This window comes from Echeneis naucrates, chromosome 15, assembly GCF_900963305.1.
Source record: "Echeneis naucrates chromosome 15, fEcheNa1.1, whole genome shotgun sequence".
Classification (NCBI taxonomy): domain Eukaryota; kingdom Metazoa; phylum Chordata; class Actinopteri; order Carangiformes; family Echeneidae; genus Echeneis; species Echeneis naucrates.
In genome coordinates this window covers 336,516-353,140 of record NC_042525.1, presented here as the reverse complement: position 1 = coordinate 353,140, position 16,625 = coordinate 336,516, and the positions used below count along the sequence as shown (strand labels likewise).

The following is a 16,625-nucleotide window of genomic DNA, read 5'->3' as shown; positions in this document are numbered from 1 at the left end:
TTTCCTTCCACATCAGTGAAATATATACACACTTTATTACATTTCTTTTCACAATGAACGAGTATTAAAATTTGTTTGTTTTCTGACAAACATCTTTGACTTCAGTCTTGACAGACTGATGAAGTCATAATGAATAAAATGACTTTACATCATTGAGTGTGTGTATTTTAAGGTACACCACATTATAAAACGCTTTCAGGTCCATCTGTCGGACCAAAGGAGGTAAAACTGTCCGGCAGCATCAACCAGACATCAGGGAGCAGAATGCACAGCGCCGCCGTTTGGAGCGGCCATGTTAAGGAGTGTGCGCGTCTCCCGATATCTTTGCTGTTGGACACTGTGACGGACGCCGTAGGAGAAGTAGATGATCATCCCTGAGCAGGATTCAACATGGAGGCCTTAGCAACAGCAGTAAGGACTGTTTCGTGATGTCTCAACCAAGCTGTCAGCCCCGCCCACCAAACCCCAAACAACTAGAGCCACCATGATCTGGAAAACTACACTGAGGCTCAAAGTGATGTTAATAAAATTTAATGACTGAAGAATAAAATTTCCCACATACAGCCACTTGATAAAACCAGGAAGTTCTTACCAATTGCCATCCAAACGCCGTAGCTGATCCAAGTTCCTCCTCCCAGCTGAACCATCAGGTAGATATTTATGAAGAAACTTAAGACTGGAATCACAGGCAGACCAGGGACCTGGAACCAGCATCAGAATGATCTCTGGTCATTAATGATGGGGGGGTGGTGCTCATCCCCATTGAAACTAAATCTTCAGCATTCAAACTGCTGTTTACCATGAATGCAGCTTTAGCAGCGTTCTGCGGCTGCAACCAGATGATGGTAACAGCGAGCAGCAGCATAAGCACGAGGACGGCAACGAGCAGGATGCTCCACAGCTCCCGCCTGCGGAGAGAATCCACAGCCTCCGACAGCAGGACGCTCAGGACGATGACCAGGAACACTGGAGGGAAACCAGAGTCATAGTAGCTCAAAGGTGACAGCACACAAAGATGAAGGCTCACTCACAGATCACAACAATGATGATGTTGATGTTTTTAGACGTGCGGCAGGTGGGCCGATTCGGAGGCCTTAACAGTCCCATCACCAAAAATGGCTCAGATCTGTGGACAGAACTGGAGTCTTCTTTGTACCTGAGGAAGAACAGTAACAGCTGGGGACAAAGTTCCTCTGAACTGGGATAAAACCAGAGAAGGCGCTACAAACCTCAAAATGAGAATACAAACAGCCACCAGTGTGTAGGCGAAGATTGTGCCGATGGAGCTCAGGTCAACTAGAGCCTTGAGGTCAAACAACAGAACCATGAAGGCTGCAGAAACAGCCAGGGACAAATGTGTCACTGGCCAGGTCTGTAAGGTGTTTTAGATTCAGAACTGAACTCCTGAGCTTCTGAACAAAGTCACTGAGATGACGATCTCACCAGCTGCAGCTCCAGAGGACAACGTGGCCAAGACGGGACTCTGTTTGGCGCTCATGAAGCAAAGAGGCTTGAAGAGCAAACCGTCTCTCGCCATCGCAAACAGCACCCGCGGCATCGGAAACATCACCCCAAAGAGACTGGCGGGACAAATGGGTCTCACATCAGCTCTCTCTCTTTATTACAGCAATTTTACCTGATTCAGAGCCCCACCAGGGGCAGCAGCTCCACCTTGTGGAGAGCGCACAGAGAGAGCCCACCGCCACAGCGTACTTCGCCGCCTCCCAGCCAACAAACTCAAAGGCCACAGGCAGAGGACTGTGGGAGTCCAGCAGGTAGTACGGCATCATGAGCGTGAGAGATGCAGACACTCCGAAATACGCCAGGAAGCAGATCAGCAGTGATGCTATGATCCCCAGAGGGATAGCCTTCTGGGGGTCCCGCACCTCCTCACCTGAAAGAGCATTTTCACCTGAGACTTCCTGGTTCAGGTCCAATCACAGAACTGATCTTTATATAAACGGAACCTTCACTACCTGTTGTCGCGATGCAGTCGAACCCAACGAAGGCATAGAAACAAGTGGCTGCTCCTGCTAAAGTCCCATCGAGGCCAAAAGGGAAAAAGCCTCCAAGGCCAAAGTCAGTTTCATTTTGTGCTGATGAGTTTCTGTATGAAGGAAAAAATGTCCATCAGCTGCCGCTCTTCAGTGACAGACAGGCAGCAACGTCACCTCACTGACAGCTTTTTTTTCCAGTAGTTTTAACCCATCAGCCAAAAAACTGCTGTCAATTCAACTAATGGTTAAAGTTCACCTAAAGAGGTGGAGCAGACAGAATCAGGAGTACTGGCCCTTTAAACGCATTCATTCAATAACTGAGTGGAATAAATGTTTCTTACGCCATTAGTTGAGTTGCGTTCAGAATCATCTCCTCACTGATGCGCCAGTTGTTGATGTCCCCTTTTATAAAACCAGAGATGATGATAAAAAACAAAACAGCCACATTGACGGCAGTAAAAACTGTGTTCAGGACAGCGGATTCCTTCACGCCGTACGAGAGAATCACTGAAAAACAAGAGGGGTCAAATACTGGAAGTGATTCTTAGCTTCAACAGCAAAAGGCCGTGTTTCGACTTAATGTTACCTGCAAGCAGCATGATGAGGCCGGCAGCGAAGAAGTCTGGATAGAGAGCCAGACCGGGGGAGTCCATCGGTGTGTGCTCCATCAGATATTTGGCAATAACGTTGTCGATGAGGTCATCAAAGGTGCCGGTCCAGGCTTTGGCCACACTCGATGTTCCTGAGAACAAAAATGGACTCAAAACATTTGTTTTTAAAAACATTGAAATGAAAGCTTTAAATCGTTAGTGCTTTTTTTTTTTTAAGAACAGGAGGAAATTAAACTGTGACAAAACTGAACAAATGCGAAGGAATGTTGGATCAGTTAGTCATTTTCTGTCAGCCACGTTGGGTTTTTGAGCCTGGTCTAGAGAATTGGTCTGTACTGGACTCGGTCCTCCAGTTAATACAAAATGAATCCACCTGTTCACTCAGAAACCTGCTGTTAGTTTCACAGTGAAACAAACATCACCACCCACTTCACTCACCAATAACGTAGGAGAGCAGCAGGTTCCAGCCGGTCACGAAGGCCCACACCTCCCCCACAGTCATGTAGCTGTATAGGTAAGCTGAACCCGTTTTGGGGACGCGGGATCCAAACTCGGCATAGCACAAACCTGCAAAGGCCGACGCCACCGCTGCCACCAGGAAGGAGAGGATGATGCTGGGACCAGACACTTCTCTGGCCACCTCCCCTGACAGAACGTACACTCCGGCTCCCAGAGTGCTGCCCACCCCGAGGCCCACCAGGTCCACCGTGGACAGGCAGCGGCAGAAGTTGGAGTCCTCGCCTTCCGCCTCCAGAGGCTTCTTCTGGGTCAAGGCCCGAAAGAACCCCAACACGTCAGCACACAATGATCTGGAATCAGCAGCAGAGACATCGCATCAGGACGTGGACACTTCGACAAGGTGAAGAAATGAAAAGAACTAATAAAGCTCTGAACAAACTTCACCTCTCAGCCATTTTCCACCTGAGATCAAAGACCAACAGAGGTTCAGTCCTGGTCCTCCTCAGCCAGCAGACTGATCCAGATCTGCTGCTCACCTGAATGAATTTGTGCAATCAATGAGGTGAAACCTCAATGAGCAGATCTTCAACTGAACCTTCAAACGGTAGCTGCTCAGGGAGGCAGAGTCCTGAAACAACCGACTGCTGTCCTCATGTTTGGAAACCTAGACAATTTCCTGAAGTGTAGTTTGCAAACTTTGGACCTGAGGGGGGGGTTTGATTGTGTGGGTTTCCCTGATTGCTGAGATGTTTCTTGCTCCAACACATCTGATTCTAATCAGCTCGTCGTCAAACTGACGTCTGATAGGAGCCTCATTTGAATCATCTCACCCTATCGGCATCAGGATTGGCTCCACCCCCCAGGTCTCTTTACAGGGAAGGAGAAGACAGCATGGATGGATAGTTTTTGTAATTTGGAGTTCAAAATTAAAAGAAGGAAAGAAGTTCAAAGTGAGGTTAAAGTGGCCACAAATTTATTATTAAAAACACAAAAAACTAACAGAATAAAAAGTTCAAATAATGAGAACAGAATATGAATGAAGACGTAAATGAAGATATAACTGAGCTGGTACACGACAACAGAAATACAACATGAAGGAGTTCAGTTAGATGTCAGATTTGGAGCTTTTCTTCTGACGAAGAGGAGACTGAACGTTCCACTGTCTTAGATGAGAAGCTCTGAAACAAAAAACAGAGAGCGACGTCAAATATCTCCAATATGATGCAAAAACAAGACAAGCTGTAAGATGGACACAACACTTCCCTTCAAATAACTGACAGTCAAGGACTCACAACAGGAACAGCAATAAAAACAAGAACAGCAACAACTACAACAACCAGAACCCGTAAAAATAAAGAACAAGTGGCAGGCGTCTCCTCAGTCTGTCACAAGGACATCAGATGTTCTGTCTCAATGTGACTGAAGTTCAACTTTGATAAATCCCATGTGAAACTGTTTCATTCCCTTATTCAGGTTCACACGAGGAAGAGGAAGACTTACTCCTGCCTGTTTGCCTGCACATGAAGGATGCTGGTTTCCCCCCCAAGACCTGAGGACAAGAACGAAACAGATTCATTTCAATCCACTTTTTTTTCTGGAGGAAATGAGGCTGGTGTAATTGCTTCCTCATTGGGTGATTGGTCAATGTGACAGTGTGAGGTCAGGAGCTTACTTGTCCCTTGGTCACTGAAGATGGCGCTGACGCCTTCATTAAAAGTCAAGTTGATGTTGACTCCTAGATGTAGACGGAAGAGAGAAGTTCTGATCAACAAGATGTTACCAGCAGAAAGTGTCTTTAATCCAGACAGGAAACAAAACTCCCTGGATCATCCAGGCCCTTCCCATGCTGGGGGATAATGGAATCACCTTTAGGCGTGCTGATGGCTCTGGTGTTTATGGCTCCTTTAGTCATCACTGGAAACAAACAAAGTGACGTCAACAATAAGATACTCTAAAGGTTTTTGTAACGAATCACAGTCATAATTAATTTAATTTATGGGAAGAATGAAGTCCTGAACCAGCACTGATGTATCTGCAACACCAGAATTTCCTCTGCTCGTCTGACTTATAACGGTCAGAATGTCATGGCTGATAGCAGTGATGATGACAACACATGAATCATTTTTAACCTCCAGTGTTTTACCTGTTCCTTCAAGAGTGACTGACTTGGACTGGACTTGGTACTCCGACTTGGATCTGCTTGCACGCCTGAAAACACACACACACACACACACTAATTAACAACATCTAGAAGAAACAGGAGATAAGATCTCAGTCTGATCTCTGCTGACAAACGACATCAGACTCAAACTGGCACCATGTTTAAATTAGAAAAAAAAAAAAGAAACAACAACAACATTTATAGTGGTAAATGTGACTCTTTACATCCAGCATCAGTTCAGATTTGGAACTAAAAAAGAAACAACAGAGCAGAAAGTATTCAGACCCGTCACATTACAATTCGGGAACTATCACATTGACATGAATGACCAAACATAAACAAAAAATTCTGTGCGTCACTGTGTGGACTGATTTTTTTAACATGAGTCTGAACAGTTTTACTTCAGTCCCCATCTGAATGAAGTAGAGATACTGGACCACAGGAGTCCTGAGTCCAGCCCTGAGTCGCTGCTCAGGAGACCTACCTGTCGGTGAAGAACAGCTGGTTTGGACGGTTTGGACATGTTGGCTGCGGAGTTGCGAAGACAAACGGGAGGAAGGGTCTGGATCTGACAGGAGAACCCTGGACTGACCCCTGAGGAGGGACCAGAATTACTGTGATACTTGGACCCCCAGCAGCTCAAACACCTGCATTTTATTAATTAATCTTTTGAAATCCAGCAGTGAGCTAAAACCCCACGCCCTACAGAGCATGCTGATTCCTGACCTGTGCCGGGGGGGGCTTGGGGTCTCCCTTCAGGGTGCAGTTTTCCATCTGTTCCATCATCTCTTTCTCCTTCTCTGCCGTCTTCAGAGCAAACTCCACCTCAGCCGCCAGCTGTTCGTCTCCAGAGAAAAACTCCTTCACCTCGGTGCGGTACTCCTGCATCGTCACCTGATGGGAACAACAGAGCAGGACAGCCTCACATTGGGGCAGGGGCCCAACTCCACAGGAACATCTGCTGCAGCTGGAGCAGGTTCAGGGTGTTGGAGCTGAACTCACTGACATCTAATGCAGTAAAAACTATGTACGTTTCCCAGAGAGTTGGTGCTTCGGTCTCACCTGCAGGTAGGCCGTGAGGTCTCTTAGGACAGGTGAGTGTTTCCGCTCCAGCAGGTTCTTCAGACTGATGATGAGGGGAACCGTGTTCTCAATGAAAACTTTCTTCTGCACCTGTAGAGCAGAGTAGGAAACTGAAAGGATGACTGACTGGTTACAGTTCTCAGGTAACTGGACCAGCATCACTTACCTGAGACACCACCTTCTTCTGAGCCGCCTGCAGCACAGCCTTCGCCATGGTGGCCATGTTGTCCTCCTCTGGCTCTTCGCCTGCTGGCGTGTCTGCTGGAGCAGACATGGCCTGCAGCTTCATCTCCTTCAGGCTCAAGATGTTGAACGTCTCCGACAGAATTTCAGCACCATCTGTGTCCAGAGGCAGCTCTTCATCAGCAAAGCATGCTGGGATAGAAAGATGGAGATCGCAAGGGATTATTTTAGTCAACCCAAACGGAAACAAACAACCCTCCAAATCTCACACCATGCATCGCACCACTCCTTTGACTGGAACGTTACTGCTTTAATTGTGATGTCTAGAGTCACGTTTCTACATCGGACACTCCTATTGGCTCATGTAGGTGATGTTACAGCCAATTAGAGCATTTCATTTAGAGGCCGAGCTGTCAGCTGCATGTATCGTTCATAGGACCAGTCATTAAATTCATGGTCAGATAAAGATAGAAAGTTTCTTTGGTTTTTATGGTTTACAGTGTTTTTTAATGGAAAATGAGAAATTTCATGTTTAACATCTTAAAAAACAAAAACGTGAAAAACAGAAAAACTATACTATGGCTCTAAAGGGTTTACACTAGTCACAGTGGGGCTTCTACCAAGACATGTGTCCCCAAACTTCCAACACAGGTCAGTGTTAGTCTTAATTCAACTCCAACATACTCACCTAAGATGGTCTGGTTGATCTTGTTGGTGGTGTTGAAGCGCTGGGTGTCTGTGAAGTTCTCCAAAAGGAAGCGGTATATTCGGAAACGCTTCTCCCGATTCTGAGCTCCTTTCAGAGAGAATCTGACCTTTTCACTGCACAGGGGGAGGAAAAACAGCTGAATTAACAAGTCATAACATGAAAGAATTTCCTGTTACAGTGAGGCGCCGCTTCCTACTGCTCAGTCTGAGGGAACTTGTTGTAGGACTTGTGGTTGCTGTAGGAGTTGAAGTGGAAGATGCACTCGATGAAATGCTGGCTGAACATCTCAGGGTTCTTCTTCAGCAGCAGGTGGACCAGGCAGTATTCACACAGACTAGGAGAGGAACAGGAATAACTTAGGTTGGGTATCAAGGTGGATTTTGTTTGTTTGTTTGTGTCAGCTGAAAACACAGAACCGAGTCATACAGTAGGTAAAATACATTTATCCAGAATAAATACACATGGGGAGCAAATCCCGATCCATACCTCTAAATCTGCATTTTGGAATCTCAAAAGCACAGCAGATAAAGAGACATTGTGTGGTTCTGACTAAAACTAAGAAAAGAACTTATCAGTCCAGTTCCTTTTTGCACCAACTCCTAGTCACAGGCAGAATTCATCCTGGATACTGACCACCAGTTATTCAGATTGTCAAATCATACAGTTTAATTTACCTGGCGATGGCAGGAACCGGGTCGACCAGCGTCACCATGAAGCGAAAGAAGAGGGAACCTTTCCATTTCACAAATTCCTCCTGGAAAAAGAGAGCAAAGGTGACGATAGAGATGTTACAAACTATGAGTACAAGGTCAATCCCTGACTGTAACCCTAAAATTAAGTGATTCCACACAGTATTCTACCTTTAGGTTTAAATTCCTGTAATTCACTGCTTTTGTTGCTTTTAGTCAATTCAATCTAAAATAAAGGAAGAACCTGGTTGATAACTGAGACAGAAGGGGACTTAGATTTGAACAGCTGCCCTTCACCAGTCCCACCTGCAGCAGGTTGACCAGCATGATGAGAGTCTGCTCCCTGATGATGGGCTTGTCGTCTCGCAGGCAGGCAGAGATGTTGGGGATGTAGTGATCCACGATGTTGGTGTACCGAACACACAGATCACACATGATCACCACCACGTTGTTTCGCACAGCGACCTCTGTGCCGACCTCCAGCTCTCTTGCAAACACAGGAAGGTATTTCTGGACCAGGTCCTCGTGCTGCAGACACAGTTTACCTGAAACAGACAGATGTCAAGAGAAGAAATGTGACGTGTCCTTTCTCAGACATGACAAACAGAGAAGCAAGCAGGGAAAATGGCTTACCTAAAGTGATGACCCCGTTCGCTCTGACTCTGGTCGGGAGAGAGTTTGACTTGAACTGGGAGAGAGGCAGCGAGGCAGGAAGCTCATCCTGACAACCTGTCAACAGCCAACACAGAAAACAGTCGTGCTACTTCAGTAAATTACAATTTTTAAACGATTACAAACATTTTAGATACAAAGTTAAAATAAGCCCTAATCAATCAGACAACAGTAAATTAGTCAAAACTCCTGTTAAATGTTTCTCAAACTGTCACAGTGACCACAGAGACTCTGAATAATAAATCTTAGTTTTTTTGATTTCATAAACATCTAGAGAAACTTGATATTGTTGTTGTTCATTGAGGAGCTGTCAGACCAATGGGATGCTCCGTACCTGCCAGTTTGTCAGAGTGTGTCGTGAGGACAGATTCCACCAGCAACACTGTCCTTTTGCCAACCTTAGCAGGACAGTGGAGAGACGCCACACCCAGAGTGTGGAGGTGTTTTATCTAGAAGAGAGAACATTGAAGTTTGTATCAACAGGGATAAATGATGGTGCAGGTCTGTCAACAGAACAGAAATAGAAAAACCTGAAACTTGCAGTCTGCACAGTGAACTAAATGTTTGGAGAGAAGAAAAGATCTAACCATCAGATCCTCGTTGAGATTCTCAGCTCCCTTCTCATTCAGGATGATGGAAGCTAAATAAGCCTCACACACTGACACCAGTTCTCCACAGTGCTGGTTCAGGAAGGCCTGAAAAAAAGAGCAGTTTAAGGCTGGGTATTTCAAAGTTTGAGAAAATTTTAAACGGTAAAGATATAAGAATTATCAATAATCTAAACACCATCAGGCACTTAAGAGGTTTTACATGTTGATTTCTGACTTTTCTAATCATGAAACTCTAGTACTCAGTGAGAAGATCGCCAACCTGCGTCTGTTTGATGTCTTCACTGCAGCCGAGCAGATAGAGAGTCTCCACAGCAGCACTGATCAGCTCCAGAGACAAAGTAAAACTCTTCAGCCAAGACATCAGATCAACTGGAGAGAGAGAAGAATATTTATTTAGGCATCACAGTAACCAGGTAATTCCTCTTACTAAATGTGATCCACCCCATCCCTCTCTGTTCAGACCCAGTCGGTCCAGGCTCATGACTGAACTCAAACTGGAGCTACAGAAATAAAGACTCCATCACCTCAGAGTCACTAACCAATGATCATGCTTTTGCTGTCTTCATTCAAATGTGCAGCGATATCACCAATCACACTCATAATGTGACAGCAGGTCGTCACACTCACGTCCTTCGAGCTGAGAGCAAAACAAATCAATAACCAGAATGTGGACAACACTGGGCTCTCGCTGAATGATAACTGTAAATAGACTATGTGTCCTTCACCTGACCATCCTGTCCCAGGCGTCCAGGATCTTGCCATAAGGCAGTCTGGGAGACGAAGTGACGACCTTGGAGAGGAGCAGCCAGGCCCCGGCAGCGTGGTCGGCCTCGGTGTGAGAGATCAGGTTTGTGATGAACGACAAGGTGAACTTGTTCTGTTTTGACCAGATGGTGAAAGCTCTGCTGAAATATTGGCTGCAGACACAGAAGAGAAACAAGGTTAGCACCAGGTGACTCCAGGTGAGCTTGAAGCTCATTAAGATCAGCCGGAAATGACAGAAGGATTCAAGCTGGACTGAATGTCTTTAGTCCAACCTGAGGTTCTGGCAGTCATGACAGAGCAGGCCCAGCAGCTCCCAGGTCAGCCTCTGACTGGCATCCAGGTGGTGGCTAGCAGAATACATCTTGACATGCCTGAGCAGGACCTGGTCCAGAGCCTCCAGTGCCTTGTCCTGCACTGAGTTCTCAGAGTCCACCACAGCTGGGACCACACCTTGGAGCCAGGCCTTCTGTACGACAGGGGAGTCTGGTTTGGTCTGAGGGTCACAGGAAACACATTGAGTCAGAACTCAGAACTTTGCGGACCTGGATCAGATGGTCGAACCCTAAGCCTTCCAGTGAGTTCTGGTTCCAACCCTGGGTCCAGTTGGACAGGAAAAGTTTGATCGACAGTCTGTTGTGTCTCAGAGCTGCCGGTTGGACTCACAGCCAGCAGATCTCCCATGCACTGAAGCGCCTTCTTCTTCACAGACACGGCCTGGTCTCTGCAGCGCTCCGACACAACAGCCAGGTTCTCCCAGCTCACGGGGATCACATTGTGCTTCAGGAGACCCACCAGGGCCTGTGGAATCAGAGCAGTGCAGAGGTTGAAGGTCAGCTGGGGGACACATGTACAGGTGACTGTTCGGATGCTCTGCTTCAGGTACCTGCAGAGCCGACTTCCTGATGTTGGTCTTAGAGTCTTTAACGCGCCGTAGGAGCAGAGACACATTTTCTTTTGCTGCATACACAACACATGAGTTTGAATCAGTTTCTGTTTGAACCGTACCTACACAACATAATAAATTCACGTGATTGAGCTTCATCTCACCCTCACAGATGAAACTGTCTGAGTGGCTAATCTCCACAGTCCTGAAGGGCAGAGTGCGGTAGGTTTTCTGAGTCTGCTGGAAGCCAAGACTATCTGAAACAGTCCCTAATAAAGTATTTCATGAAAAAATTAGAGTCTTATTCTCAAAGTTTCTGTGTTTTAGAAAAACATCCAAACTAACAGGCTGAAGTCAAACAGGTCAAGAAACGAAGCTGCCAATGACTATTTTGTTATTTGATTTGTTAAAAAAAAAAAAAAGCCCCTGTTTCTGCAACAACCATGTGGTCGTCAATTAAGATAGTAATGATGTTTCCTACCTTCTGTGATCTCATTCACTAACACTGTGGAGGTTCCAGCTGAACAACAGTACAGAACAGGTTGGTTAGAAATTTTGCAGTTTGCATTGTAAACTGCAGCCTTTAAAATCTAAAACAGTGTGGCATGTGTTCTCTCACTGGTAGAGAAGAGGTTGTGGACAGCCCGAGTGACATTGAGGGCTGACAGCTCCAGACACTGAGCTAGAGAGGCGAGGGCGTGGCCTTGGACAGTCGGAGATTCATCCATCCGCCGAGCGAACAGCAGGCTCTGGATCAGGAACTTGTGGGGCAGGAAGACAGCGAGCTCTAGGTCCTGACAGTCCTCGGGCTTCCTCTCCTCCTGTTCCAGCAGAACCATCACCACATCCACTGAGAAGAGCCGACACACCATCTATAGGAGCCACAGTGCCAAAAGATATCTTTATACTCATGAACACAGCTGTCTACAGGAACCAAACAGTCACATGTTGATCAGAACAAAAAGGCCTCACAGCCAATTAAAAACAGTCTGGACTTTCTGCATCTACGAGTCTCTCAAACTAAACAATAACAAAAGATGACACTTAGGTAAAGTAGCATTGTTGTCCACTGTTATTAGCTTGTCCCGGCTCACAAGTATTTATATTTTTTTAATCAAAGATACCAAGATAAGGCAGGAGGTCAAGTAAAATGTCAAATACAATTATCAAACCCTGCTGGGACTTTTTACCTTCGAGTGTCTAGAGAAGCTGTACAGCCACTTTAAGAAGCGGGCATAGTCAGTGCTTGTCATCTGAGACGTCAGCATCCCCACAGCCCGAGCACCGTGACTGCGATACTCGCTCTTCTCCACCATCTACGCATCAAAAACAGTAACATTAAAGCACAACCATATAACAGCAAACGGTCTCCACAGGAAGTGCGTCGCTGCTGGAGAACTCACCTGGAAGCAGATGTGCTGCAGAAGGACATGCAGCAAAGGCAGAGCCAGTTCCTTCAGCTCTGTCACAGTGTGACTGTAAAGACAGCCCAGGTAGTTAAGTAGTGACCAACATGTTAAAAAACTGACAGACTAGTTAAAACTACTGACCTGGTTATAATCTGAACATGATTATAATACTACGCTGTCAAAGTCTTTCTCCCGGTTGGCTCAACATGATTAAACCCAAGTTCCTTACCAAATAAAGTTGATGGCCTGGTTGCGAATGGAGAGGACGGCCTGGCTGGGCATTAGGAGGGTCGGCCTCCCCCTGTTGGCTTTATTCATCATCAGGATCACGTACAGGAGTCGATGGAAAACCTTTCGCAGGGACTGAGCATCATACACATCAGTGTTCATTAGAAACGTCTCTCTGCTCTGACATTAATTGATAACACTGACCACACCAGAATCAGATGATAATGATACATTTCTTTTTTCATCATCTTGGTGAAGTCACACTATAGAGAAAGAAGAGAAGAGTGTAACACGACTGGACCACCTGAAGCATCAGTGTCTGCAGGGACTAACTGTCCAACGATGATACAGCATTGTTAAGTCTGCATCAAGAATATGTTTTTAACCTCTGTAACATGAACATGGTATTTGTAAAAATAGGTTTCCATGACAATCAACCACCTCAGTCTTACCTCTCTCTGATCTCCATGTTTTGGTGAGCAGAGCAGCTGCAGGCCATAAAAAGCCATTTCAGGAACACTCCTCAATTTGGCAATGTCTCTGCGCAGAAATAAAGACAAGTTTCCTCTTTCATGTCCAGGACACATTTTTTAACAAAACAGAGGAAGACTTCAGAAACTCACTGCTCAGCAGCAAAGGTCAGCTCTCCTACAACCGGTTCAAAATAAAGCAGCTTGCAGAAGATCTGTAGGTGAAAACACAGAAATTAGCAGCTCATAAGAACACACAGCAGGCATCAAGGTGGACTCAGCATAACCTCTGTGCAGCTGCTGGTACTCTGAGGTCTGTCTCTGAGCGGAAATGTTTGCAGGAGTCTGAGGAGGCTTTGGACCAGGAGAGCCACAGCAGCTCTGATCTTCTCCAGGTCCTGACCAGAGAAATGAAGCTCCTCTTCATCCTCCTCCTCTTCATCTGCCTCAACCACATCCATCTGAGGATACAACAACTGGAACCATCATCTCAGGACAAAATGGTGCTAATAATACGCCAATGTGTCTGACACGGGGTCATACTTCTGCAGTGCCTTTCCGTGTTGGTTTGGATCGTTTGCCCTCAGCTTGAGAGCACTTCACAACGTCCTTCTTGCGCTTCTTGCCAGAGTCCTGAGGCCAGCAGTGAGACGTCAAGTTTGAGCATGTGTCCAACAAAACCTCATGGAAAACCTTGTTGGCAATGCTGCCTGAAAGCAACACACACACACACTTCAAAGATGTACCCTAACAATTTTAAATGTATGTCAGTTCAAATTATTATCCATCAATCAAATGTAGACATAAAATACAATTATTCACACACAGGTTGAAGCTAAAGTGGAGAGATGAGCGGTGGTTTGTTCTGTCTCACCTGGGATCCCCAGCAGCAGCAGGTAGACGGAGGCAGCGTGCAGGGCGCTCACTCTCTGCTGGACATTGGCTGATTTGGATTTTCCTGTCAGGACAAAGAAAGACAGCACGGCCACCAGAGACTTAACCGACACCCGGTTCTCCCCAAGGATAGCCCAGATGCTCTGCAATGCAACATGGGACACAATCAGCATTCAGTACTGCTGGAGAGGAAAACAAAGACACCCGTCATCGTAGCAAATAGACTTCCTACCTGCACCAACAGTTACAGTGGATTACTGTACATTGTTAAATCTTTTCGTTAAATCTTTTCTTTTTATTTATTTGTCTGCATCTATAAATAAATACATAAGCATACCCTTACCAAGATGAGCTTGGATTCATCAGCCTTCAGGCTTAAAATAATAGTTTCAGAGACAATAATTTTGATTTAAATCTAATTGTTAATTATCATTATTTATGCATATTTTAAGATCTTAAATGCAGTTTTGTTTTATGTCTTTTTAAACACAGGGACAGAATTAAATAAGGACACACTAACATATCTTAGGAATGCTCATCTTGTCTTTATGTTAAATCAGATTTGTGAAAACATAAGTCTGACACTGTAACATAGTGAGTTAACAATCACAGGATGTTTGTGTGGCACATATTTTCAGTCAAGTAAAAAGACAGTAAACTGTCTGAACTGTAAATGAGGAGTCTAGGGCAGATCAGTTTACCTGTGATGCTCCACCTGTGGCTGCAGACTGCTGCTGGTGTTCAGCAGCATGAGTCAGTAAACTGTGGTACAGTTTTCTGAAGGCCTTGTCTCCTCTGGCCATCAGTTCTTCTTCTACGGCATCATCCAGTGGCTTCCTCTCTGTGAACTCTAAGTCCCAGACGGCATCCACCCAGGCTGAAACCACAACAGTCACCACGTTACCTCCGAGAACTCTGAGTTCTGCCTTTACCTTCATTTAAGCCCACATTACTCCCCTCAGCAGCCACAGCTGAGGCTATTAAACAGCCTCACATTTCAAAATAAAACCTGCAGCTGGAACAGCTGGGCTGTGTTCACTTTTGGAATAAATAACGAGTGAAAAAAGGGGCTGAAGGTGAAAAGGGAGTGATCTGTCCCCTCAGATGGACCCAGACTTCTTCAGCACTCAGATTATCTGGAAATCTGCAACTCATAATAAACAGTCCTCCACAGAGGTGCCTTTGAATTTACATCTGATGAGAGTCCCAACAGGTTAATAATGAAATTAATAATCCTCCAGGAAGTGAGAATAAAGCAGACAGTCTGACGGCCTCACTGAATCAGCATCTTTCACCATCAAACCGCCTTCAGATGGAAACCAGTTTCCTTAAGGGGGTTCCGGATCCTCTGAGACAGACCGGGACCGGGACCGGACTGTTTGGTTTAAACGGTGTTTATCGGTTTTATCTCAGACGGCGGCTGCGGTCGGTTTGATAGATAGACACACACACAGAAAGACAGACAGACAGACAGACAGACAGACACACACACAGAAAGACAGACAGACAGACAGACACAGACACACACACAGAAAGACAGACAGACAGACAGACACACACACAGACAGACAGACAGACAGACAGACACACACACACACAGAAAGACAGACAGACAGACAGACACACACACACACAGAAAGACAGACAGACAGACAGACACACACACACACAGAAAGACAGACAGACAGACAGACACACACACACACAGAAAGACAGACAGACACACACACAGAAAGACAGACAGACACACACACAGAAAGACAGACAGACAGACAGACAGACACACACACAGAAAGACAGACAGACAGACAGACACAGACACACACACAGAAAGACAGACAGACACACACACACACAGAAAGACAGACAGACAGACACACAGACACACACACAGAAAGACAGACAGACAGACACAGACACACAGACACACACACAGAAAGACAGACAGACAGACAGACAGACACACACACAGAAAGACAGACAGACAGACAGACACAGACACACACACAGAAAGACAGACAGACAGACAGACACAGACACACACACAGAAAGACAGACAGACAGACAGACAGACAGACAGACAGACAGACAGACACAGACACACACACAGAAAGACAGACAGACAGACACAGACACAGAAAGACAGACAGACAGACACAGACACAGAAAGACAGACAGACAGACACAGACACAGACAGACAGACAGACAGACAGACAGACACACACACACACACAGAAAGACAGACAGACAGACAGACAGACAGACACACACACACACACACACACACAGAAAGACAGACAGACAGACACAGAAAGACAGACAGACAGACAGACAGACACACAGACACACACACAGAAAGACAGACAGACAGACACAGAAAGACAGACAGACAGACAGACAGACACACACACACACAGTCTCACCGTCCGGGACTTCGTGTATCTTCAGGAGCTGCAGCGCGGACAGAAACTCCATCTTGATTGTTTTGAAACAGCCCGCCAGAATCAGCCGAACTTTTGCACATGCGCAGTTAAAATTTCCTTTTTTCTCAGGTTTGTTCTTCCGTCATCTTGTGGCGGGAGGCCGAACTGCAGCAGGGACCATCAAAGGTCACTGTCACATGACCCGGTCGTGGGACGTCATATGAAACGTCACACGTGAACAGAAACAGTGACAGTGACGTCAGTTCGGATGTGCCCTTAAAGAACATTCACAGGTTAGATTTTAAATGTCACAATGAGAAGGCCATATTAAAAAACAGATTTCCTTCTTAAAATACATATTAAAGCAGTAATGTGTT

General features: G+C 45.8%; 2 protein-coding genes across 3 annotated transcripts; both read right to left on the bottom strand.

Annotated features, from left to right (window-relative positions):
* Window positions 1-252: 252 nt before the first annotated feature.
* Window positions 253-3,522, bottom strand: LOC115055746 (cationic amino acid transporter 2-like). The gene is made up of 12 exons (XM_029521757.1): window positions 3,512-3,522; window positions 3,047-3,417; window positions 2,584-2,739; window positions 2,339-2,504; window positions 1,977-2,107; window positions 1,672-1,894; window positions 1,444-1,580; window positions 1,169-1,332; window positions 1,032-1,119; window positions 800-966; window positions 593-701; window positions 253-374 (listed from the first exon to the last, which is right to left on the bottom strand). The coding sequence occupies exons 1-12, from the start codon at window positions 3,520-3,522 to the stop codon at window positions 253-255; spliced, it is 1,845 nt and encodes a 614-aa protein (XP_029377617.1).
* Window positions 3,523-4,041: 519 nt separating this feature from the next.
* ncapd3 (non-SMC condensin II complex, subunit D3) lies at window positions 4,042-16,356 on the bottom strand. Of its 2 annotated transcripts, none has more exons than XM_029520637.1 (35): window positions 16,249-16,356; window positions 14,526-14,701; window positions 13,805-13,967; window positions 13,474-13,640; window positions 13,218-13,391; window positions 13,084-13,145; window positions 12,913-13,000; window positions 12,462-12,595; window positions 12,227-12,299; window positions 12,014-12,139; window positions 11,443-11,695; window positions 11,305-11,343; window positions 10,988-11,092; window positions 10,824-10,897; window positions 10,604-10,738; window positions 10,213-10,433; window positions 9,901-10,092; window positions 9,715-9,812; window positions 9,435-9,544; window positions 9,152-9,259; window positions 8,899-9,013; window positions 8,526-8,621; window positions 8,199-8,437; window positions 7,878-7,957; window positions 7,400-7,537; window positions 7,183-7,316; window positions 6,478-6,686; window positions 6,291-6,401; window positions 5,955-6,122; window positions 5,713-5,822; window positions 5,211-5,275; window positions 4,934-4,981; window positions 4,740-4,802; window positions 4,568-4,616; window positions 4,042-4,245 (listed from the first exon to the last, which is right to left on the bottom strand). In XM_029520637.1, the coding sequence occupies exons 1-35, from the start codon at window positions 16,298-16,300 to the stop codon at window positions 4,173-4,175; spliced, it is 4,248 nt and encodes a 1,415-aa protein (XP_029376497.1). In that variant the 5' UTR covers window positions 16,301-16,356; the 3' UTR covers window positions 4,042-4,172. The 2 variants fall into 2 exon arrangements, with proteins under 2 accessions (XP_029376497.1, XP_029376498.1); XM_029520638.1 differs by having other exon boundaries at window positions 10,988-11,080.
* Between the last annotated feature and the right edge of the window lie 269 nt (window positions 16,357-16,625).